The sequence below is a fragment of the Bombus flavifrons genome, chromosome 12 (assembly GCF_040668555.2).
Source record: "Bombus flavifrons isolate JBK064 chromosome 12, iyBomFlav1_principal, whole genome shotgun sequence".
Classification (NCBI taxonomy): Eukaryota; Metazoa; Arthropoda; class Insecta; order Hymenoptera; family Apidae; genus Bombus; species Bombus flavifrons.
The window spans coordinates 1,425,414-1,452,227 of record NC_138453.1 but is presented as its reverse complement, the minus strand read 5'-3'; the positions used below and the strand labels follow the sequence as shown (position 1 = coordinate 1,452,227).

Below are 26,814 nucleotides of genomic sequence, written 5' to 3'. Positions count from 1 at the left end.
TGTCAAATTGCTCTTTGTTTTCTATTTTGAAGCGACATTTTGAGGCTGAGGCTTCTAAGAAATTATAAGGATACGGATCGGCATGTTAAAAAGAGCATCGAATAATGATATATTTATTTTAACGAAAAGCCGACACTGGCGTATCAAAAACAAACACTATATATTCTCTCTGTATATTGTTAACACTGTTATAATATGTTGTGAGGGCAAAAAGAGTCTGGACCAAGACAAATGAAAAAGATCATTTAGTTCAAACGGTGCGCGAATGAATCAGTAGAGTGAGCTACTATAGTGGCGTGTCGTAGTATAAGATGATATCCGCGAAAGCCACTATAGTGGCGCATCGTGCCTAAGAGGTTAATTACGAAAATAATAGGCGGATGAATAATTGGTATTATTTTACGAAAAGAATAATTGTGAAGCTCAATGCATTGGTGATATTCATTTTTAATTGAATTATAACAGATATTTTTTAAATATAATCTTGTGTATGCAGTTATGTACGGAGCTTTACCCAATTTCGCCCGAGTTTCGTTTATATGTACCACAAACAAAAGATAAGACAACTGCAAAGTTGCCGGTAACCAAACTATAACGCATATCGTAGTTACGTAGTTAGTTCGTTGCAAATATTTGGAAAACTATGGCCGTCAAACAGTCCCATATCCAGGAAGAAGTTGTTCAAAATGTTAATTTCTACGTTATATCCAACGATCGTCGATATCCAAATTAACGAGATCGTGCCTTTTTTACAGTTTCACCGAAGGGTGTACTATAATCTATGTACTTACTATATACTACATACGTACATTTGTATTTATCTTGATAACTATAGTATGTGTGCGTGTTTATGTCTTTTGCTATATATAATATATATATAGCAAAGTAATAATAATATGCTATATATAATATTTGCCAACAGATTAAAAGAAGTGGATTAGCCCCGAAACGATGGATTATCTACGAAGATCGTGCAATGTGTCCGATTGAAGGCGATGTCGCTCTGGAGAAGCTCTTGACTCGAGCATCGTAACAAAGAAACAGAAGTACGAATCGATTGCTTTTGTTGATAATACTCAAATATAATATAAGCGTTGCTGAATAATGTATTTGATCTTCTCCGAATGATAAAACGATGTTAATAAGATGATTATCGGAGCGATTCTAAATTTTCTCCAAAAAATGAGAGATAAGGACGGCTCAGAAACCCGAGCGATCCTGCGTTGCTCGATTCGACCGATAGTTCGGTAAGGCTCGAGTGAAGTCCAAAAAACACGTATGTTGATCGATTGGTTACCTAACACGAGAAAGGTCCAATCGGCATACTCGTTAAATGCCACACATACAGCCGATGTCTATGCGTCCGAAGCGTGGACAGCTCTTGGCGGGAAGCTCACGGCGGGAAGCGGATAATCGATACCTGGATGAACGTGAGGCTTCAATTCGAAACAATTAGGTAAGTGTTACGGAAATTCCTGCGAAAGGCCCTCGACGGATCGGGCCATTACAATTCGCTAACGACTTTTCGGAAATAACCGCATTTATGACACGTTCGGTTGTTGGGAACACTGTGGCTATGGAAAATTACAAGCATTGTTACGCTTCCCGAAAGAAATTGTTTTAAGTGCTAACGTCCTGACTCAAAAATTGCCTCATGTCTTCGAAAGCGTGTGTCGTAAAATTGCCTACGAAATTCTTCATGTTTTTTGTTCCTTCAGACGGAACAATAGCAAAACACAGATGGAAAGTATATTTCCTTTGCTTAATAGAACGTTCGTATAATGGAATATTCTGATAGTAAATCTGTGTATATTGGAAGTTCCGTTATATTTCTAAGACGAAACACTGCAGCACTACGATTAAGGAAAGGATTTACTTCTATCAACAGAGGACTTAATAAAGTCCAATATTAGTTTCGCAAGTGTCGTAGTGATAAATCAATGGCGTGTGATCACGTAAACGTGGTGGCGTATACGTAAAAGACTTTCTCGTATGTTTATTACTAATAATTATAGTAAAACATCATTATAACCTAAGCATATCACTATTTCTTATAAATTTTGTCAACGACTCAAAATGCGAATGTAAAAATGCAGTTCAATATATAAATAATATTATTTGACAGAGTCGCTCATATAACTCACAGCGATCAAAGTTAATTAGGCAACCCTTTGAAATTAAATATTATTTGCCTCTAAATATAGTGGTGTAAGAAATAGACAGTAATGAAACCACACAGTGGTATTTCCATACAGTTTCATTGCCTCTATATACATTTTGTGATGAAAAGTGAATATTTACCGAAAAACTTATAGCCTGTCTTTCAACGATTCCTACAAAATGTCAAATCAATATTTTATATTATTCCACGAATATAGTCAAAGTGTTTGCTTCAAAATAAATAATAAATGCGATAATTGTGCTTCTTTTTTCCATGTTAGAGTTTTCTTAAGGCATTCTTCTAATCTTTTTCTTTCCTCGCTTAAAGCACGCTTCGGTCACAAAAAGTGAAGACAATAAGGCTTGAAGAATTGAGATATTTCCGAAATCCATCTGGTAATCAAAAAGTCCATTTTTTAATAACCACCTCTAATAAATATCTAGCTATATAAAGTTCGAAGGTTATGCAAAATAGTTTTGGGCTTTCTTTTTAAACATATCTGGTGCACAGCCTGTTCGTTTCTTCAATACCATACCCTTGTATCGTAAATTTTCTTTCGGAACAAACTCTCCAACCCTACATTGCCATGTTTTAGACATGTAGAAGCAGGAGGCTAGAACAGTTTTGGAAGAACGGAATAATTCCGATGGTCGACGAGGAACTTTCAAAGAACTAAAATATTAAGTTAGAGTATTACTTGGGTGTATTGTGTGTGCAGTGTGCGTAGCGAGTGTTGTATGCAGCGCAGCAGTATTTACATTGTAGCCATATTTATTACAATAAGTATACTTTATATTATTGTATATTTATTACAATAAGTTGCCGAGGCAACGGTTGTCGCTTCCATATCGACGATGGGAATGGTTTCGGGCCAACGCGAAGAAAGGTCGATGCACGTTAGACAATATCGGTAGCCTTGTGAATATTGCATCACGATAATGTCCTATGTGAATGTGCTCGAACCGGCCTGCTAAAGTTTCGAACGTTCCGACGGGTGAGGATACGTGCCTGGTGACCTTGCATCGTTGACACGGGATACATTGTCGTGCCCAAATCCGGCAATCTTTATTTATGGACGACCAAATGAAACGCGACGTCACCAGCTTTCGCGTGGCACGTATCCCTGGATGGGAAAGTCCGTGGAGCGAATTAAATACATCGCGTCGCAAGGATTTCGGTACGTACGGTCTTACAATGTCGTCTGATACGTCGCAACATATTTCTGCGTCGTGATCAGGAAAGCGTATCTTCTTTAACCGTAACGCGGTTGTGTTGGAGTTAACGATGTCGCTTAGTTCGTTGTCGTTTTCTTGCGCGTTTTCTGGCCGCGAACAGCTCGTACTCGCTTCTGTTCAGGGGTCCGTGTAACTTGTTGCGCGGGTATACGCAAATATCGGCGCCGGTGTCGATAAGATAGGAGATCCGCGAGTTCTTGTCCGTTACGAATATGCGGCGGGATGCCAAACCGTCGTCGTTTGCCGCTTTTACGGACGGCTGGTCCCGTTTCCCGAATTCCAAGAGCAAGGAAATGTGCACTTTTTCGCGCGTTCTCGGCACTGTGCGTGGTAGTAACATAGTCCGTCTTGCCGCGGCGGATCGCGGGGGCGCGAACGGCGGCGGAATTGTGTACGCGAGCGCGATTGTGATCGTGATCAACGATGTTCATCGAATCTTAGCTCGGCTACCTGCGCTTGAATCTGGTTTACTCGGGCATCTATTCGCGTTAACCGTTCGTTCAACGCGTTGAGGGCGGCTGCCACGGAGTCGCCTATTCCGCTGTTCTGGCCAGGTGGGTGGGTTACTGCAGGTAGTCGGACTGCGCTGGCCGCGACGATCTGCCCTGGTTCCGGGGTGGCTTCGAAGATGATATCGGCGATTTGGATGCGGGTTTTCGGGTCTTTGCTCTGTACGAAGGCTAGGATGCTCTGCACGCGCGACGGAAGTCGACCTTCCCAGACGGTGAGGATGACATCGTCTGTTAACGAGTTGGTGGCTAGGTTTCTTAGGTCCCGGTAGAATTGGGATGGCGTCTTATTGCCCATTTGTTCCTTCTCGATTACTTGTCGGAGTCTCTTGTCGTCCGATCCGCCCGGTCGCCGGTGGGGCGTTCGATACGTCTCAGATTAATCTCACGTGCGACTTATCGAGATGTGCAACAGCGGCCTGGTATTTTTCCGGATCGCCCGTGATCCGGGCAGCTTTGAACTGCACTTCCAGCATCGTGAACCGCAAGTCAACATCGCCAGGCCAGAACGGTGGCACGCGGAGGAGTGCATTTATTGAATCTACGTTGTCCCCGCCTATCGTCGTACGTTTGGAATTGGCGGTATTAGTCATTTCGAGCTGTCTTAAATTCGCAGTGTTTTATTTCATCAACCAACCCTTAAGTTTACGTGACACTCGCGTGGCGGGATACTGTGGCCGACTTTTAATTGTCAATAACTAAAAAACGAAGCCGAAAATGCAATTTTTTTTATTCTTCATTTCCGTCTTATTTCGGTGTCAAGAATCACTTTTTAAATTGTGGAAAATCCGTAGCTAAATACCCTGTATAGCCCCTTTAATCGTCCGATCAAATACATTCCCACGTTTATGTATTTATAATTTTTTCAAAAACTGTAATCTCCCCAACTATTGAAGATATTACAGACAAAATTTATCTACTCTTTATCTATACAACTATGAAACTATAATCATCCAACCAAATATATTGCTTTAACTATATTCATATATTTACAAATTTTTAAAAAGTTGCAAACTTTAAAAATTTAATACACTAACGAAAAAGCATCACGGAAAAGCACGGAGTGATACGGAAGAAGGGTTTATAACTTTTAGGTTAGATAGTACTTGCCAAGTGATGAAAATATGTCCTTACTAACATAAGTCAAAAAACTATTAACTCCAAAATTATAAATAGTTATTCGTTTCAGTTAAAGCGAGTGAATTTCTCGCTTCGGAAACTATCAGAAATGGAATATGGAAACAATGGACTACCTTCTATTGTCATTTCTTTTTTCTTGGTTGCAGAAGGTTTTCTATACGTCCTCCTTCCATTTCCACGCACGCTTAGCGCTCTCATATCAGAAGATTGTATACTCTTCCAAAACTTCCTAGACGTGTACTAACTATTTCACTCGCATTTTATATTAAAATAGAAAATCCATCGTTTCCATATGATGCGATAGCTTCCGAGGCGAGAAATTTACCCGCTAAAGTCAAAACAAAATATTGTTCATAACTTTGGAACTATTAATTTCTCGACCCATGTTTATTAAGACATTTTTTCATCATTTAGCAAGTACCATGTAACCTGAAGTCAACCTTTCTTTATTTCACCCTGTGTATATAAGGCAGTATTTTTCTCAAACACAGAAATAAGGTTATGACAAAACGTAATATGTACAGTTCTCTTTCTCCGATCAAAAGATATTACGAGTGAGGCGCCTTTACGCCAGTGGCGCCTGAGTTTATCCTATTGTAAACATTTATATAACTGAAAGAGGGATTGAGAAAAGGAATTCTCTCTGGGTTTTAAAAGAGTTCTGTTCGAATTTATATGTTTCGATTAAAAAAATATCGTTTATCTTTAGGGATTTCTTTAAAAAGTGTTCTCATGGAACGGAATTTTTAGAATCTGTATAACAAAAGTTGCATGAAAAAAATAAGGTACTTTAGAACGTGTAAAAAGGATTTCATAAGATAAATGAAAGAGCCAAATGCAGTGTAACGTCAACAAATATCTCCAACCGACTCAGGAAACCTGAACCGCCTTGCACACGACATCGACTCCCAAAACAAAGGAATATGAATTCGGCACATAGGCATAAGATAAACGAACATCTAGAAGGGCTGGGTCTTGATCGAGGCTTCAGTCTTTCGGTAACGGTCTAATCGCACACTTGTAATCCTATTATAGAATAAAGGTATCTCGAATTCTGGTTCAAGAACCCAACATTTTTTTATTATTATTTTTCTGTCATTTTTACGTGACAGCAGCATCGCTGCGGACGAAACCTACTGGCGCGCGTAAATGAGAAAATATACACGTTGGACGTTTGCATTATTCATTGTCGAGGCTTGTATTAGTTTCATCGATATTTAGTCCATAATCACTATCACTATTTCCAGAAATATTGAAACGTCGGAGCCGATTCCTTGTTGAACGGAGTTCGCTTCCACTGTTTGAAGCACTGTTATCGTCTTTTATCTTGTCAGGTTCAAAATAATATTCGTCACTACTACTATCACTATCGAACATGTCCTTTCCGGACTTTTTAGACATCGTGTATAAGGTATTATAAAAAATATATAAAAATATATAAAATATGTAAAAAGCTTGCTAATTCGTCTGAGAATACCATTGAAAGATTGAAATTCGTTCTAACTCGACCATCATCGCGAGTTTACGTTAAACGGAAGATATGATAGGTGAAGGTTCTATAGATCTCTGATTTTTTTTTCATCAAAAACATAGTACTGTTTAGTTTACTATACCCATGCGTAAATACGCATAAGATTATCGTTGAGAAAAATAGATGTACGCCAGCCATTTTATAATAAGCATCCGCAACTGTGAACAGATTCGGGCGGCTATTTGCCGACACTCGCCCGCAAAAGGCTAGGTACTAGTTTCATTTAATGATGTAATATCGTATTATTTATATGTTCAGTTAATAAAAGGTCTGAAAATCATAACTTACGTAATTAACGGTTTCATATGAAGTATTGAGGTAATGATATTTTTGTATAATTTAAATGAACTGAAATACATAGAAATTCTATAGTAACATGTATATTTCTATAATAAAATATATGAATGTACATCCATTGTCGAATATGGCACAATTTCCATTCGCGCTGTTGCGACTGGATCAGCCGCGTGCGAGAGTTGTGGAACGTATGTACAGGTGTGCTATGCTCCTCACGTGCAGAACAGTCGCGCGTAACTGAACGTTTTTTTGCTGTTAAAACGTAAAAAGTGCTCACAAGAATGAGGACATTTTAATATATAACACTATTAGCTTGTGATACTATATAATATTATATAGTAATAATATACATTTAATAATAATGCTATCATATAATAATATATAATACTATAATCTGCAATCCCTTTGATATAAGTAATTAATATATTGCAATAATGAAAAATATTCCAGCGTAATACTACACATATGTTTGGGTGTTATTATTTGACAGAAATACAAAGTTTAATGATTTTATTTATGTCCTTTAGGTTTCCCAAAAAATTTTCTATTCAGTACTAATAGTTTTTAGACATAAATGAGTTCATAACTCGTTATAAAGAATGCTATAACCGACCGATTAATGTGTTTGGACGTATGCTTTCATTCAAAGGAATAAAGTTGATCTTTTTACGGGTTCTGAATGATTCTCACAACATAATCACGAAGATTGAAAGTGACACGAGATTTACAACACGATGAGAGGTGATTGACTATTTATGAGAGAAAGATTAAATTTTTCATAATCTGGGCAGCACTTAGATGGTACACAGCTTTGCAGTAATTTCGACAAACAGTGTCTATTTCCAAACTTTCTGCTTTCGCCTTTCTTTCTTCGAATAAGGAATGCCACGTCATTAACTTCGCAGGGGAACCGTTGCGTTCCAAACGCGATAAAAATTCATTTGCAACAGTATTTCCATAATAAAATATTTTGTCTGGCAGAACCTTCGGCTTCGCGCACGACTAGTTGCAGGTGAAACAGAGTCCTTATTATCCTATTTAATTTTTTCTATTCAGCGTGATAGTATTCAGTAACGGCCTTAGCCTTCTATCTGTTCATTTCAAATAGGAACTATTATATATAGAAAATATTATAATTAGTAAATATTAGAAATAATAAATTAGTAATATTAGAAATAACACATATTCAGAATATCAATTTAACTATTAACTATTTCGTAAATAACAAATTTCATAATTTAACAAATTAACTATTCATTGAATACTATTCAATATTTGTTATAGTAATTGAGAACTTGTTTTTACATTAGTGAACAAACTATCTGTTCTATTTAAATTCAAACGTTTAGTCTCAAGAACTTTTCTTTAGCTGTTCTCATCGGAACTTATAATGTGAGAAAGTGTTCTAAAAATGTTTCACGTCCATGTTTTAAATAGAACCTATTAAAAGGTTCCATAATTCTTTCGATGCTTAAACTGAAACAAACCTCACACGAGCTTTATTCACAAATGCTTGATACCAAAAGAAATAAATATTTCTCATCACGGAAAATACTATCGAATTACATGCAGTGGTTTGAAATGGTATATCTTCATATATATTGTAGTATGTACTGCAGTGCGCTGTGATGCTTCTGTTAACAAAGACCTTGCTAAATCAGCATGTAATTTCATGGCACAGGAGATAACAAAGGTGTACTGTATAGAACATCTGTGCTTCCCTGAATAATTCAACTTCCGATGGTAAACTAATTTATCGTTAGACGATCGATACAAATTAAAGATACAATGATATTTAGTTGATTACAATAAGTAATGAAAACCTTATATGGAGAGGTTATTATATTTATTTCGCACTGATTTATTATAGTTTTGCAGTTTTCATTTATATAAGATTCAAACGATAAGGTCATTAGACTGTTTATGCATTTATAGAAAATTTAAAGAATACACTAAATATACAAAAATGTATAAAATATCCAAAGTATAATATTTATTACAAGATTTAATAGATGAAAGAAATTTCTGCTTAGGTTCTATTACTTTAGTCATGTTCATAGAAATATGAGTTTGCATAAACATTTGCAATCTGGTTATCATATACATACATATATTTAAATATGTATTAGTATAGATAATATTCCAGTCAAGTAGCAATCAGTATGCAGCTTCATGTTACAGTATAAACCATGTTATACACACAACGCTTCTGCAGCGAATTTAAAATTAGAATAAACAAATTTTAGAGAAGCGATAGATCTTTAGAACATAATTTTACCGTAACTTATAAGCAGTTATTGTTATTTTAGAGAAAGAGGAACTATTGTGACAGCTGACAATTAGTTGGTGGGACACTAACGATCAAGGTGACCATAACTTTTCTAAATGATATCATATGATCTTATCTGCTGTTAAAGGCGCAGTAACAAGACAAATTTAAGCATATCACATAAAGTTGTATTTCTTCAATAACTTCTTAAGAAAATCAGTCTAAAATGTAACAAGCTTCCTCATCAAATCGATTCGTAAAATTCACAAGTTCTGTATAAATTTTTTACACATTGACAATTTAAACAGAATATATCCAAATTTAAAATGTACAGTGACTCAAGAAAATATTCGTAGACTTATCACAGAATTTTTTATGAATAGGTATTTTATGCATTATGTGAAACTTGTCAAAATTTCATTAGCAGTGTTAACTTAGCACTGTAATGAAACACGTCTATCGTAATTATAACAGCAAAAATTTCGAATTACATTTGTATATGGTCTTGTATAACCGTGTCCGAAAAAATATACAAGGCGTGGTCGAAAGTTATGTACAAGCGGGCATGGGGTAACTTTTTATGAAAAAGTAAAAAGAAAATATAGAAAAGAATATCTTCGTTCGGAGCTTAGTATTCGAAAAAGAATCGAGTTTAAAAATTTATCAAATATACTTGAACATGGTTAATTCCGAACTGGGCAGGACTAAATAATCGGCAGAAGGTTATTCTACGTGAAAATAAGTTGAAAATGTGGAATAAAAATTTTTCATAAGACGGTGTGTTTACGAGAAAAATAATTTTGAAAATTTACCGTAGGCGTGTATCAGGCCGATTCGTAACAAAACAAGTTCAAGCTCTATTTTCTTGAAAATGAAGCTTTAAACAGAAAAATTTTATTCTACGTTTCTTAGTTATTTTCGCATCTATTATAACATCCTATAGATGATTTAACTCATACTCAGTCGGTAATCAGACAAATTCAAATATACATAACAAATTTGCGAACTTGAATTTCTCGAAAAGTGAGCTTCGGAGGAAAAACTTTTGTCCTATATTTTTTCCTTATGTATTGTAAATAATTTATTGTAAATACTTAGTAAGCATATGAACATATGAATAACAGTTTTAAGCATACAATTAGTGCCAAAGATGGTATTACTAGGTATATTTTGTGGTTTATTGATATAGTAAATAATTGACTGTGCAAATTCTCTGGTGCTCTTTGCAGAATGAATGCTCCAAATAAATATCATGTAGCTTCTATATATACTACCAGATCCATTACGAATTTTCCAATATAACGACAATAATCGTGTCTCGTTGCAATGCTAATGAATTTCAAAATGTTTTGTGTAATATATATAAAAAGTTTCTGGGAGTGTTCAAATACTTTCATGTACAACTACATGCTGAATATAACTTTGATTTGAGTTACGGTTTGTTTTATGTTGCAATACACTTACAATTTTTGGCAAAAAGATACGTCATGCAGGCTCCATGTAATAATAATTCATGTGCCATTGGTACATATTCATAGAACGAGTAAAAACATAAGAAAAGCTATGTCTTTATGAAAATAAATGACAGTATTTTAGGATGTGATTACGCTAACCGATCTATAGACTTTAAATTTCTAATTTCATTTAGAAAGCGCTCATTTACGTTATAACCTTCTCTTGCAAGTCTCAATTCCCATCTGGTCTCTGCATTACAGAACCAGATAGTGCATTACTAAACTGGTCAGCATAGTTTTGCACCTTAGAAGAGCAGCCCCAAAGCTTTGCATGTTCATTAATGTATCAGTCACGATACGATCTAGTTTACGAACTTACATTAGCACTTAACCTACCATTAAGTATATATACTGCTGCCTATAAGTATGTGGAAACCTTGGTCGGTTTATAATAACAATATCATCATTTATAATGAATATCACTAAGATATATAAATTAATAGCACTACTTTTTATCTTTTTCTGGAGCCAATGTAAATATCATATGAAATATAAAGTGTTTAATTAAAATTTTATCGATGGTATATTAAAATGAAATACATAATTCGTTGAAATGCTAACTAATTTGAAATATAATTGCCAGAATCACGATAAACTCTTAATTAATTTGGAAAGATTTTCTTCATCGTATCTATATATGTAAATTTGACACTCAAACAGACGCCGATATTAAGATGGCGATATTTTTATCGCATATTAACCTTTAAAAGGAAGTTCAATCGAATATCGTGCCATTTGGATAAAAATCCCAACAATAAGTGTTCCTATTTTTAATATTGAAATAATAATATGTCCACATATTTTTGATCAATAGCGCATACGTATAAATGTATAAGGTACAGTTGGACCTTAGTAAGTTGAACCTCTATAACTCGAGAATCTTTGTAAGATTGTAATTTTGTACATTCCCACCTTCCCCAGCACACGAAAACGAGTTTCAAAATGTAATAAGCTTTAGTAAATCAAGTTATAACCGAAAATATAATCTTTATGCTTATTATTATTACTGGAGTTACCGTTATCTATATTTTCTGTAAATAAATAAAGATATTTCATAAATACGTCATATATCCGATGAAAGCCATCCCAAGTTACCAGAAATAGTAACGTTTTTCAATAAAGAAATAGTATGAAACGAGGAAGACAATAAGCTTATAATTCGCTAAAAATAGGGATGTTTTTAAAATCTTCAAAATACCTCCACTTTCAGAGTGATTCAAACTCATCTAATTTTATCTAATAAATTCCTTTTTATCTTTTACCGTTTGAAAGCTATAGCTTGGTCTAGATAAATTTACTTCAAATAAATCGTAAATTTCGATGTTACTGACTCTATTGACAGACTATCTAATTTGACCAATGCATACAGCTGCTGTGTTCTGAGAAGTAGATAAGTAGAGTCAGAGCGAGTGTTATGTTTGAAATTGCGCGTTTGTGAGAATAATCCGAGCGACGCAACTGTGACATCAATCATAAGATATCGACCCCGAGTTTCGGACTCCTTTGGACACATCACCACCTTATCATCATAGCCTACACCAAGGCTGTGACGCACCTTAGTCCACATCATAGATAAAGGCTTCGATCCCTGACCTTCGACGCATTACTGGCTACACAGAAGCTATGACATACCTTAGTCCACATCATAGATAAGACATCGACCCCCGACCTTCGGACACTTTTCCACATCATAACCTACATCGAGCCCCCCTCAACATCCTCAAACCAAAAACGTATATAAACCGAGACTTCAGCCAGCTTGGGCAGTTTCTGTTCTAGTCGCTGTTCTCATACAACCCCTTTTCTCCGGTTCAGTGTTATTCTTGTAAGTGTTAAAATTTATAATTAAATTTTATAAAGGAAAATTAGTAGTTGGGTTACGACTCAGCCTTCTTACTACAATCCAAGTATCAACTTTACGTGATATTTTGGCGATCCTACCAGGATAGTGAAAATTGTTTGTTCGGAAACCAAAAGACATTCATCATCTACGGAAGATAGAATTATTTGGGACTACGGTCATCCGCGACAACAAAGTAACTATCAACGAAACCGGAAGAAACACTCATAAAGCATAAAGCATCTACGGACGCTAAATCCCAGGATTGTGAAACATCGCTTCGTCTGGAAAACAAGGACATCCATACCTACGGGAAGGACTAACTTGGACTACGGTCATCCTCGACGACGAATTCTTAATCCACGAAACCAGAAGGCCTTTGGAATTGGAAGCATCTACGGAAGCTAACAAATCAAGGTAAACGCTGGATTCATTTTTACATATAGAGACAGACGATCTAGCTTTGAACAAGACTCAGACAAAGAATTAGAAACATTTAAAACGATGTCGAAAGATAAAGCATGCACTGGTAGGGACGAACAAATTATTGATATGACGAACCAACTACGAGAAGAAATCGCGCAAATGTAAAGACGCATGGACCTTTCAATTCAACAAACAAATGAAGAAAACAAGCAAAGGGTTAAAGAAATCGAAATATTGAGACGCACGGTAGAGAAATTAAAGGTAAGACTGGACGACGGCCGAGCCACATTAATGACAGAAGACTTTGAATCAGTCCACGATAATGCGCCTCGGCGCACCCGGCCGCCTGCACCAGAGACAGAAAGCGATGACGATGACGTGCAAATGCAGCCAAGAAACACACGTGAGCCTATTCTGACAGCAGACAAAGCTATAAAATACATCCCGATACTAAACGGTGATGACGACATAGGTGTAGAGGATTTCATAGCAGATGTCAAAGCAATAAGAAACGTATGTTCGCAAAAGGTATTACTACTAAGGGCCATTAAAACCAAGAAAATAATAGGCCAAGCAGCACAAGGCATCCGGAATATACGAATAGAGAACTATACCGATCTATTCGACGCATTACGACAGAACGTAGCCGCACAAGTGACGTCCGACGAATACGCAGAACAGCTCCGGGAACTAAGGCAAGGAAAAGACGAGTCAGTTCAGTCTTTTAACATTAGGTTCCGACAAGTGCTTAACAGATTGACATACGCAATAACCAACGAGAATTCGCAACCGTTGACACGAAAAATAACACTCGAGAAAGTAATGAAGGGAGTAAGCCGGACATATCTGAGAGGATTACGCAGCGAGATAGGCCGAATGTTAATGCCGAGTAAACCATCAACCTTAGTAGAAGCCGAGAAAGGAGCTGGAGACATTGAAAGATTCTTAAGGGAAGAACAACAAAGACGGGTGCAACCTATGAACAGATACCCAGAGAAACGACCCCAAATGGAAAGATTCACCACGGGCCGAGGAGCTATACCGCGCAGAAACCCAGTACAGACGAATACACAATCGAATACGTTAAAGGCAAAGATAACCTAGTCGCAGACAGTTTATCTAGAATTCAAGCTATTCAAAAGGTAGAAACCCCTGAAGGAACAGTCTTAGATTTCTTACAACATTTTACGAAATGGAAAAAGAAATCAGAAATTCCAAAACGATTAGAAATGAGACCCAACGATCAATCCTTCTACCAATTGACTAAAACAGAATTAAGGGAGTTTGACGAGGCAATATGGTTGCGGAAAATTAATGACATCCTACGAAATAACAAGAAAATAGGCATAGGAGACAAAACGTTTGCAGAATTAGAAAAGAACCAAATTAAACTTATGCTTTTATATTTCAACGATACCCGATATCCTGTCACCTTTGCATGGGACCCAATCCAAGAGTTAACCGAGGAGGAGATAGAAAAAATAATTCAAGAAAATCATAACGGTACGATAGGACATTTAGGAATCCAAAAGACATTGGATGGCAGTGGTATATTTCATGAAAAAATTAAGCAAGCGTATTTATATTCAGACGAAATTAATATGTATATAGGGACCGATATAAATGATATATTCGAAAAAGTGAACCACATGAAAGCAAATGTCATGTTCATCGAGAAAGTATGCAAAAACAAATGCAATTTCCACAACGAGATAATCTCTCTGAGCCGACGCATAGAAAAATTAGAAACCTTAGCACACCAATTGCGCCTTTTAACTCACGATTACACCATAACTAAGAGAGGATTATTGAATATTGTTGGATCCATATGGAAGAGTCTATTCGGAACTCTTGACACCGATGACCTAGACCTAATAAATACCAACATTGATAAATTATTTCAAGAGGGAAACGAATTAAAAACCATAGTTGCGAATCAAACCGCGCTCATATGCAAAATTATAAAATCCGACGGTATTAAATTAATCGATGAAATAAGAGTAAAATTTGACGAATATATGGTCAATACCACCAGGGAAAGGCTAATCACAGATTTGATAATTCAAGCTGAAAGCGCAATTTATGATCTCCACTTTCAATTCGATGAAATATTCGATGCTATAAATATGGGAAAAGCAGGAATCCTTAGCCCTCAGATCATTGATCATGTATTGTTAATCGAGAATTATAAAAAAGCATTAGGACATCGTCTTTATAACACAGCATTGGAACCTAAATACAAAAGTTACCAATTCATTCTAGACATATCAAGACTAACGGTATTCACTGTCAAAAGTAAAGTTTTCTTTAAAATAACCATACCTCTGTTAATAGACTCGGCATGGGATATAATACGAGTATACCCCATACCTACTAAAAGAGGCCGTGCATTTCTGGCACCCGTAATCGAGCATCCAATATTCTTAACGCATCAATTTGCATATATGAATGTTGACAATGAATACCTCGAAAAAGATTGTAACACTAAAATAGGAATCACAATGTGCAAACAAAAACAAGTCACACACGATAAGAAATCCGTCCGCAATTGTGCGTCAGAAATCATCAATTTTAGCAGAATTCCACCGCACCATACTAAAGGAACACTAAAGGTTTGAAGGACCAAAACCAATCTAAGGAGGAGGGTGTGTGACATCAATCTCATCTCAACCATAATCGACCCCGAGTTTCGGACTCCTTTGGACACGTCACCACCTTATCATCATAGCCGACACCAAGGCTGTGACGCACCTTAGTCCACATCATAGATATGACATCGACCCCCGATCTTCGGACACTTTTCCACATCATAACCTACATCGATCTCGGACGGTTCTTGTTCTAGTTGCTGTTCTCATACTACCCCTTTTCTCCGGTTCAGTGTTATTCTTGTAAATGTTAAAATTTATAATGAAGTTTTATAAAGGAAAATTAGTAGTTGGGTTACGACTCAGCCTTCTTACTACAATCCAAGTATCAACTTTACGTGACACGACCATGGTTACATGTAGAAATCAAACACCAACATCGACACCAAATATCGAGAATCTATGCGGCTCTCAGAGATTCGTCAAACTTTGCAAAAGATAGCCAGGTTTAAAAAGAAAATACATTTAGTTGACAAATGTTATAGTTTCTGCGTGCGTTTTAATCCTTTTTAACTGTGACTCGCTCTAACAGAAGATTGTATCGATGGCTAAATGCACAAATATTGTCTGTTCATTTGTAGTGTTCTCGAGAAAAACAGTTTCAAAAATTCAATGAGTTATTAATAGATTGAGGAACATACAATAAATAAAAATATTATTTTGAATAAATTTATGATACTTCGTAAATGTGTCTTTTATATACCATAAAAAACCAGTCAAAAACTATTTGCTGCATATGAAATCTCAAATTTTACAAAAAGTGAACATACGATATTTGTGCGACAAGTTATCGATATCGGATTTGGTCACGCTATTTACATGTTACATAGCAACCAATAAATAATTGTACATGGAAAACTGTTTTAACACTTGTCTATGCGATTTGAATATCAATTTCGCTGCTGCTACAATCGTATAGTGAGTTTAAAATCGACATTTTGTCGACATGTTACTTTATAGCATACGTATAATATAGGCGTTTATTTTAATTTATAATCTTTTTGTTTTTAATTTATTCATTCGCTCTTTTGTTACTTCGTTATTATAATTACTACCACAGAAAACACCCAGGAATTTTTGTCCCACCTTATATCAATGTAGTAAAACAGTTAATGTGTTTTTATCAGCAAAATTTCGCATATGCTCATGTTGTGTGAGAAAGTATCTGTATGTACATATATAATGTCTCCCGTGCAAGTATGTATATTAATGGACAGTTTAAGGAAAGTGGCTATATACATGTATACGTCTTAATATTATTATTTCTGCAGCCAATTTATTTTTATTTTCAAGAAATAAAATATATTTTAAATACTTATTCAGAATATAATAAAATATTCAAACATTTTATCTTATTCTTTAACCCATCAAAATGAATATGCTTTATTTGCCAATATCTCACTTTCTATTTAAAATACTATTTTCTTCGAATCATAGAATAACTACTATTTAAAACACTATTGAAAATATTTTTTCTCGAAATTTTACCCAGCTCCGTAAAACTCCTTCTTCTAATCACAAAGGTAATGAAAGCACGGAGAGCGTCTACCAAGAGAGACTATGCAAAAGTGAATCGTAGTGTGCGAATCCACACGAAGGGTGCAAGACACAGCAATAAAAACCTACTTGCTAAATCACTCAAAATCCAGTAAGCTTCGGTTCTTTGTACGCTCCTGAGTCTTACTTATTTCCTGTAATTCCAACAATACTCGTGCTCGAATATAGCGTGCACAATATAACGCTGTTTGACAAATGTACTAACTTTGTCTGTATCTTTGTTCATTTGTACCACTTCCTACCTTTTTTCTTTCTTTCGAAAAGTGTATTTAAAGAATTTCCACGCGTAAAAAAATAGATATTGTAGAATGATTGTCAGAACATTCGTATTTTCATTTTTTCTACCATTTCTTTTGTTCGAATTTGCATTTCAACTTTCATTCTTCCTATTATCCTGCGATCGTGACAAAATTGTATTTACAAACATCGAATTATGCAAGATATGGATAAATCGAAATCCTGATTTTCGGCATTGTAACAAAAATTATTGTTTTCGTTATTTACGTCCACTGTATACAGGGTGTTTCATAATACTTTAGTCAATACTTCAGGAAGTAAATCTACATACGAAAATAACTAAGAAACATCTTATGAATAGATCTGTATATGTCCTGCATGCTTCACTCTTCAAGTTATGAATGTTTAAGGAAAACGTTCAACGTGTCTATCTCGTACCTCAACACACGCTGCTCTATATCTTAGTTTCGTATTCATGCACGTATTTCGTATTCGCTCGAGAGTACCAGGTATTCTTCGAATAATCTCAAATCCATTTTGCATCTTTTCTCACCGTCGTGTACATTGTTCGCTTACGTTGAGTTCACGGTAGATTTTAAGTGACCTCAAAAACAAAAACTTGGATTTAGATCATGGTGATCATACAATGGGTCCATCCTAGCGATTTACGATGGTGCTTTAAGGAACAAGCTTCCTTTAAGGAAACGAGGCGAAAACTCGAAACATTTTCTTTAATTTCCTTCTATAACTCGAAGGCTAAGGTACGTAATTTCACGTTTTTCGTTTGTTTTCTTATGTAGAATATTAAATTGAGTTAATTAAATTTCAATTGTAACGAAGCAAGATCTAAGATTCTAACGAATGCCTAACAGTAATGCGACGTGCTGGTTACTCAAGCGAGCTCGACAGGAATTTCGATAGCCGACCTTGCAGACATTTCTCATGACAAAACCGGCGGATAGGAGGAGCTTGTGCCCTGCGCGAAAGTTTCGTGCCAAAGATTTTTGCTTCGCATTGCTACGCTAAGAACACAATCTGCAAATAAGAAAATTATGTGATGCGAACGTAATATAGTCAAATTCGCTTAAAGCTGAGCGAAGAGATAAGACAGAAAGACGAATTTTTGAAAAATTAAGGGGATATTCTAGTCTAGAAATTGGATAAAATCGAAAATTTTTTCTTTTTATATTTTCAAAGTTTAGACATTCAAGGATATGTTCTCAAAGGGATTTTTCAAAATTCCAATTATTTACCGAGTTACAGCTATTTTGGTAACGCGGCAACTAAACTGATCCGACCGGAACAAATCGAACAAAAAGCAAAGAGCTGTGGCTGAGCCCACTATTGATGAATTTATCCATGAAAATCCTCCTCTAAGTGACGATGTATTGAAAGTTATAAAGCCAGTTTATGAAAGTTTGTCTGCAAATACCTTATTAGAACGATGTTTGGATTCTGAAACTCAGAATAATAACGAATCGTTAAGTTCCTTGATATGGACTTTTGCTCCGAAACACGTTCATACAGGAACGCGGACCATTAAAATTGCTACTTTTCTCGTTGTTAGTATTTTTAATGAAGGTTTTATACCCATTTTAAAAATACTGAACGTTATGGGAATCACGATTGGTCGAGAAGCCCATGCGTTCGCTGTCAAACGGGACGAAACTCGGATCGAACGTTCTGAAATTCGACTTCGGATGCTTCAAAGGAAGCCAGGACTGTTCGTTTACACGAAAAAACTTCAGAGAATGAACATTTTGAAGTGGAGGAAGGTCCATTGTATGGGGCAGGAATCGCCGATTGAAAATATCTAAGTATACCGTACCATTAAATGAGTAAAACTGCGTGAAATTTTACTCAAAACTTTAAACGCGTTTTTCTCGAAACTACTTTTTTCAAGTTGGCGTGCATGATATCTCAAGTTCTACTGAACCGATTTATTTGAAACGTTGTGTGAACCTTCTTTATACATCCCTCTGTCGCTTACTAGATTAAAGTCAAAAATTTTAATTTTTAACTATCTTTAAAAAATTTGGAACTGTTAAAGAAAACGTGAAAATATTTTTTTTTCAAATGGCCATCATTTTGTGAAAAAAATTGTTTTTTACTTCTCCGATGTAGGCGCGATAGCGACATCTTTACTGATTAAGAATCCTTTGGTTTTTTTGTCTTAGATGACCAGAAGAGTTGGAACCATGCACGCCAGGACATCCCTTTTTTTGGCCCCCCCCCCACTTTAACTTTTAACTTTTCGAGTTTTAATTTTTTTTATTTTTTTATGTATTCTTAAAATATAAATAAACGAATGATCAAAGAAATGAATAGCAAAAAATATTTTGTTTTTTTACAGAGCTCGAAAAAACGTCGGAAATTCGTGCCTCTAGACTAGAATACCCCCTTAATAGAATGTGCTACTTTTCGTCGCAGTGTTTGAAATATATGTGCAGAATGTGGAGAAAATGTTTGTCATAGATTTGAGAAGTGATTCTCGACATCGGGTCTGTGAAGATCTGTTGAAAAAGTGGATCGCAGAATTGACCTTGAGCATGATTTTTAACAGAACAAGAGTCTCAAAAGAATCACGGAAGATCACGGCAAATAGCCCGTTCTCTTGGAGAAACATGTTTAAAGTTTCATTAGTCCTTAACACTTTTGACACTAACGGTGACTATAATCGACAATATTAATATCAATAAAACAATAACGTTTGAAAAGAATAGATAAAAAAACAACAAAGCATTTCTAAGTATATATATTATTTTTTAGATTGTTTCCACCGTTTTATATTTCATTGTCTATGATACCTTAATTATAAAGAAAAGAGAAAAACAGGCGTTGCAGCACAAACGAAAATTCAAGAAAGTTAAAAGGTAGTGCTAATTTAATAAACAAAAATAATTATATTAGAAGAAAGGTAATACACAAAAGAATGGGAAAGGTCCTCAGTATCTCTGAATCGAAAAGCGAAATCGATTATTCGAAAAACTATAGTCCTGAAAATTTCCGTTGGCCTCAATAAAATTTTCAACTATGGAATTAGAACATAAAACATAAATTCACCATTTACAATGGAAACGTGTTCACAAGCGTGACAGCAGCATGCAAAGGGTTAAACTGATGTTATTTATTATATTGCGATAATTACGAATATTACAAATAAAAAGCAATGCAAGCAACAAAGTAAATAAAAAGTAATACAATAATAATATTATAAAATATAGTGGATACAATAAGAAGCAATAAAGTTCAAAAAGCGTGTTGTTAATGAATTGAAAAATTATTGGAAGATCGCAGCGTCGAGGAAAAGTTCCAGATCGTTGTGATTTCCAAAAACTTCAGCGATAAACGATTGATACATTAAATGTTCACTCGACGATCCTCGTGTTCATTGGCCTAAGCGAAGCAAATTATCGTTTGTGCACATATATATCCATTGATGTGTTAGAGAAGAATATCCTGTCGAGAGGAAGGATTTCACGCGAAGCAGTGAGAAGAATAATGCGCGAAGAATGTCAACGTTCTTACAAGGTTAATCGTGCGCAAGAATTTCGTAGGATGAATTATGTCGCCCGACGAAAATTTTGTCGCTGTATACTAAGAAAGATAAAAGGTATAGAACGTTAGGAAGAAAATTGGAAGAAATTCTCACCTCATGACAAAGAGGTTCGATCAGAACTGCTTGGAAAGGCCCGAGTTCATAACTGATTTTAGCATGTAAATAAAATCAATTTGAAAATTAAAGTGATAGACATTACGCGTTCACGATTATGTAGATATTAACATTGACGTTATTTTGTGTCTGGCTTTAAAATATGAATAATTTAAGGATTAATGAAGCTTTAAATATGTTTTCTCTAGGAGAACAGGTTATTTGCGAAGCGCGGTGCCTTTCAGTTCTTTATTCCTCGTGATGAGTTCTATACGATGCAATAGAAAATATTTGACCTTGAAAATCATGATCGAGATCAATTTTACTGTCCAATTTTTTAACAGGTCTCCATCGATCCGACAGCGTAGAATCACCTCCCAAAGCCATGACAAAGACTGTTTTGACACCCTGTACATACTATAGTTAGAAATTTTCTATATTTCACCGTGAAAGCTGAAATAGATTGACATTTACAGTCGGATCGCCTATAACGTGGGTTAAAGATTACACCACTGTCTCCGTATAACGCGACTTAAGAAGTTTCTGGAAATGGCTCATTTCTGATATGAAAATGTGCGCATCTTTGAATTAACTTGAAGCACATTTTTGCGTTAGCTCATTTGTGATAAGGAGCGATTGTTTACAGTGTTGTGTATTGTAGAACAGTTTTGTCATATTAAAAAAAGACTTCATATTTATTTAGTCATAGCTCTTTGCGCTCTTGTATTCGTATAACGCGAAATCCGTATAACACGGGACGTATATGTCGCGTCATGAGGGTCTACTACTATGAGCGTACTACTATGCCATAACATTTAAATTTTGTATTTGTGTTTCTAACGATATTATTTAAATTATCCATAGTGTCGAACATTTTTTAGCCCATGAAATTTATTTCACGGTAACCATTCTAAAAAAATTACTTGACTTAATCATTCGGATAATCGTCGTGGCTGTCAAGAGTGTTGGGAATCGATGCATATGAGCGACATTGCAGCGTACGTATTCATATGTTTCTAATCGTGCAATGTCACTCGTGTGCATTGCGTGATTAGAAACATATATCTGCCGAATCGCACAGCGATTCATTACATACATGTTGATTATCGGTGAATACGATGGCACGTACTTTTCTTCGTAGTAAACTGAAATGTGCTAATCGTCGCAAATGAAACGTGCCACTTTTCCTAACACACGTCGACATGTCCTTTCTGTAATTTCATATTTTTCCTATTATCGTAGCATGAATACTGTGCGCATTAGTGTCTGGTATATAATGACACGAAAGGGGACGAAAGATACTTCAATAGTTAGGATTTTCTGTACAATAGGTACGCATCTGTCTACACATTCGCGTATAGGAACACATTCGCGTATAGGAACACATTCGCTTATTTAAACGTGCTGGTTCAATAAAACGTGAAAAAGTCGATTTCCCCACGGTAAAATTTAAAGATATGTACGCTTGCCTCTTCGATCTTCCGTAATTTCTCAATTTGAAATAGCGAAGCGAATCGCGGACCAAGCGTGATTTTCGAATTATGTACAAATAACGAGGGTTTGTCTCTTGGGTTTTTGAACTCACCATCTGGATAGGTCGAATTGATTTCACCGATGACGTCCAATTTGAATGGTGTCGATCCGACGATCATGTCGTCCGGAGCTTCCTTCAGCTCTAGTTCGATTTTTATCACGTGCCCTAAACAAACCAACACGATAAGATATGTGTACAATCGTTAACGAAGTAAGCTTTTAGATCAAACTTTTACGATACTTGGGTGACATTTCTGAGGTTGTCCGGATTTCAATTATGTTTTTATTAGTATGTTGCGCTTTGGCGCGAACATTGCACATTGGTTTCATCAACATTCCAGCTTACTTTATTATCTGACTAGCTAACTGCATACAGTGGCCCGCAAAAGTATTCCTATACTTACCGCAAGAAACTTCAATGTGTATATCGCGCGTGTTATATAAAACACTTTGAAATTATGTCAGCGCTATAATTTGGCGCGACTGTCATGATTATATTGGAAAAATCTGAACCCTATTCAGTCATATTGTCATGTTATTGCTTTCACGGGAACAGTCGTGTCAATATTACACTTGCACTTTGCGCCAACGTTTCGTAAACATTGCAGTCTACTTCTTTAGAGCAGACCTGAAACTGGTTTCAATACATGACATCCTACCATCGTAAAAGCTTGAAATCTAATATTCAGTTATATTATTTTTAGATAAAAGTTCTTCCGATAAATGTAGCGTGCTTCATTAATAAAAACACATCGTGCTATATTTAAAAAAATAAACAGAGGGAAAATGCATTAAAATCTGAACGTGTAAAAATACTAAAATATACATATGAAACTATGTTGGAAGTAACCACAAAATAGTTGACATCGAAGGTTAATAGCTAGTAGGAGACTCGTAACAAAATTTGTTTGCAAGTAATGCTTAAATACTTCGCATTAAAATTAATTATATTATTCCCTTAACGACTGGTGCGACGTGTGTGTACAACGTGACATTCGTGAAGATGGGACGGTAGTCGTACACAGTGGGTTAATATTTTTGTACAAGAATTTTACTATCGTAAATGGTTTATAATAAACGTAGGTTTTCAATATTTCTCGAAGAAGACCGTTAAGCAAACAAAAAAGGGTCTAAACTTCTCGCCTGTATTTATTTTATTAATGATGCAACAACAAAAATGAAATATTCAAAGAGTTATACATATTCAGAACGATAATTTAATTTCTTCTTTAGATATGCAGAGTGCCTCACACAATTGTGACCACGCGATTCTGAAACGATAAAAGATGGGCAAAGATTTCATAAAACGGAATTAAATGTGCTGACAAACTGTTTATGCCAAAGCTGTAGTGTTTTAAAAATTTGTACGTCGCTTATACCTTTTTAAATAGAATTCTAAAGTTTTTTATAGGTAAATGGATGGGCTTTTTGATTTTCCACGGTTAGCGCTTAGTTTAAAAAAATATTGCAATTTTAATTTTGTCGAATTTAGTGTATGAAAGACAAGGAAAACATGAACACAAGAGTATTTCTCCGCGTCTTTCCGTAACCACCATAGTGCAAAGTCTTACAAAATTTATATTGAGGTATTTTTTAAACTAATCGCCTTTCATTCTTTTCTTATGAAGAATAAAAGATCCATCGATTGGTGTATAAAAATTTAACAATTCTATTTGAAGAATGTAGATAATCTGAAGGTATTCGAAAGGCACTTACGGAATGATCACGCACACTAAACCGTATATTACATGATACTGTTTAATTTCATCTAATGAAATTCTTTTTTATCTTTTCATCTGTTTCAGAGTGATAGTGAATTGTTCAAATTACGTGCAACACTCTGTATATATAGGTACAATTATTAATTTATTTAATTTATTGTTCTCTAGCTTGTAGTTTTTCTTGTATTCATGCCTTTTATTTAGTTCGTCGCGATATTATACTTTGTATCATGACTCCATTGAAGCACGCAATTGCCCCCGTCCCTCCTCCTTAAATAAGGTCCTATCTAAATGTCCTCATCAATCATTTTCTCATTTTTCAAAATACGTTGAAATATTTGAAGTGTCCTTTACGTTTAGAGTTATGTTATAATGTGCAGTCTATTACGAAATTATAACTAAATATTTTAAATTGAACGAAGGAAGACGGAGATGATACACAGGAAATGATAAAACCAATTTGAAAACTGGAATATTTTTCAAGCATCGTTCATTTATTTTCGTCGTTCCTCTTCTAAATTTTGTTCTTAAACCGATTAAATGTTAATAATGCTGTGAGAAAATCACTATACTTGAATAAAAGTAAACAATCAGTATTGTAAATTCTATAAATAATAGTATTAAATTTTATAAGCATAATATAAATATTTGTTGAACAATATTTTATGGTTCTTATTATTTACATTTTCGACCCCTCTCATGAGTTTTTGCATAAAAGTATTTAAGAAATTCTCCTATGATTAGGTATTTCTAATGATATGATATTTCTCCTTTTCCTTATTATATTTTATACGTACTGTCATGTCTTAAATATTTTCTTAAATACCTCTCTTAAATTTTCATTGGTGGAAACTACTACAAAGTAAGTGTATTCTATTTCACTGCATTGAACTTTTCGTGTTGCTACAATGCAAACTTGCAGTTAAGATACTCTTGACCACTATGTTATTCATTTTTAAATTTGCATTTCTATTTTTTTCAAATTCATTTAGATGGAAACGAAGATATAAATAGCAGTATAAAAGACAATTTTATTACGTTATATAATTGTTAGAGTTTTCGTGATAACTATTCGTTTCATAAAGATTTAGTAGAAACCATAAAATGATATTACAGAAATTTAAAAATGAAGTTGATAATTTTGTTGAAATAAATATTGACATAGGAAGATTTTAATGCGTAGGAAAATATTGATAATTATTGTCAAGTACGTCGATTAAATTTATTGCAGAGTAATTGGTTAAACTATGATTGTGAAGCGTGCGAGAAACGCAATTGAATAAAGAAGGTGATTGTTAATGTTAATGTTTAAATTTATTCATCTAACTACTATACAAAGAATGATATAAAGAATGTGATAAAACAAAATTCAACAGGTTGTTAAAATTATAATTAAACTTATTAAAAATTTCAATTTCATTTCTTCATTAAAGTAAATCATACTTTATATTTTTAACTTTTAATTGTATGTGTATACATACTACTACGATTAACATCCAGATTCTTGTCAGATGATACTGTGTCATGTTCTTCAGATCGATTTCTTCCCTCCACACTGACGATCAAGATTTCTACGTTTCTCTGTAACCGCAAAAAAAGATATAATGAATGTAAGGAGCTTATACAAAAGTTTAGTGAACTAAATAATGTGACTGAACAATGTGTTTAATAATTTGTTTATTTTTCAACAAAATCTAGCAATTGTACTTGACATTAAAAAGTACCATAAAATATAAAGAAAATGTTTTCCCATATTTTTATATTTTTCCACAAAACCATATACATATGTATTAATGTTATCTTAATGTTTGTATGAATTCTGATACTAACGATCGTTATCAAGTGTATTTCGAATATAATACAATACACGAGTACGTAAATTAAAAAATTTTTATGAAATAAATGAAAAATAATAAACATATTTTCACGCTCATCTACCATGATTGTTAAAAAGAGAAGGATTGTTACAAGGAAAAAATATACAAAAAAGAAAGTAAAAATAAAGTATCATTGCTGTAGAATATGAATATACAGAGTGGTTGGTAACTGGTGATACAAGCGAAAAGGGGTGATTCTACGCGAAAAAAGAAGTCGAAAATATAGAATAAAAATTTTTCGTTTGAGGCTTTGTTTTCGAGAACATCGACATTGAATTTTCGCTCGGTACGCGTGCACTTTATCACGTCTTAACAGATCTCACTGTAGATCGTTGTCTCGATGGAAAAATTAAAAAAAAAAATTTTTTTAAAAATTTTTATTCTATATTTTCGACTTCTTTTTTCGCGTAATATCACCCCTTTTCCACTTGTACCACCAGTTACCAACCACCCTATATATGATGTAAAAATCGTGTATTTACATTATACATGTGTATCGTATATGGTATTAAAAAGATACTGAATTAAATTGAATCGATATTATGAATTAAAAATGTACGATATTTTCTAGGATAACGTGGAAAAATGTTTTCATATTATATTTTTTACACAGTTCTCTTTTATTTATTATACATTTATATATAGTAAAATTCAAGTGGCGTTAAGT

The 26,814-nt window shown here is 34.7% G+C and overlaps 1 protein-coding gene across 1 annotated transcript in view; it reads right to left on the bottom strand.

The window, feature by feature from the left end:
* LOC138185451 (uncharacterized) overlaps positions 1 to 25,912 on the bottom strand; it is a 54,377-nt gene extending 28,465 nt beyond the window's left edge. The window contains exons 1-2 of the mRNA XM_069124432.1: positions 25,752 to 25,912; positions 22,602 to 22,715 (exon numbers count right to left, since the gene is read on the bottom strand). Coding sequence (XP_068980533.1) covers positions 22,602 to 22,668 — 67 coding nt within the window. The 5' untranslated portion in view covers positions 22,669 to 22,715; positions 25,752 to 25,912. The remainder of the gene's footprint in view (positions 1 to 22,601; positions 22,716 to 25,751) is intronic.
* Positions 25,913 to 26,814: the final 902 nt, after the last annotated feature.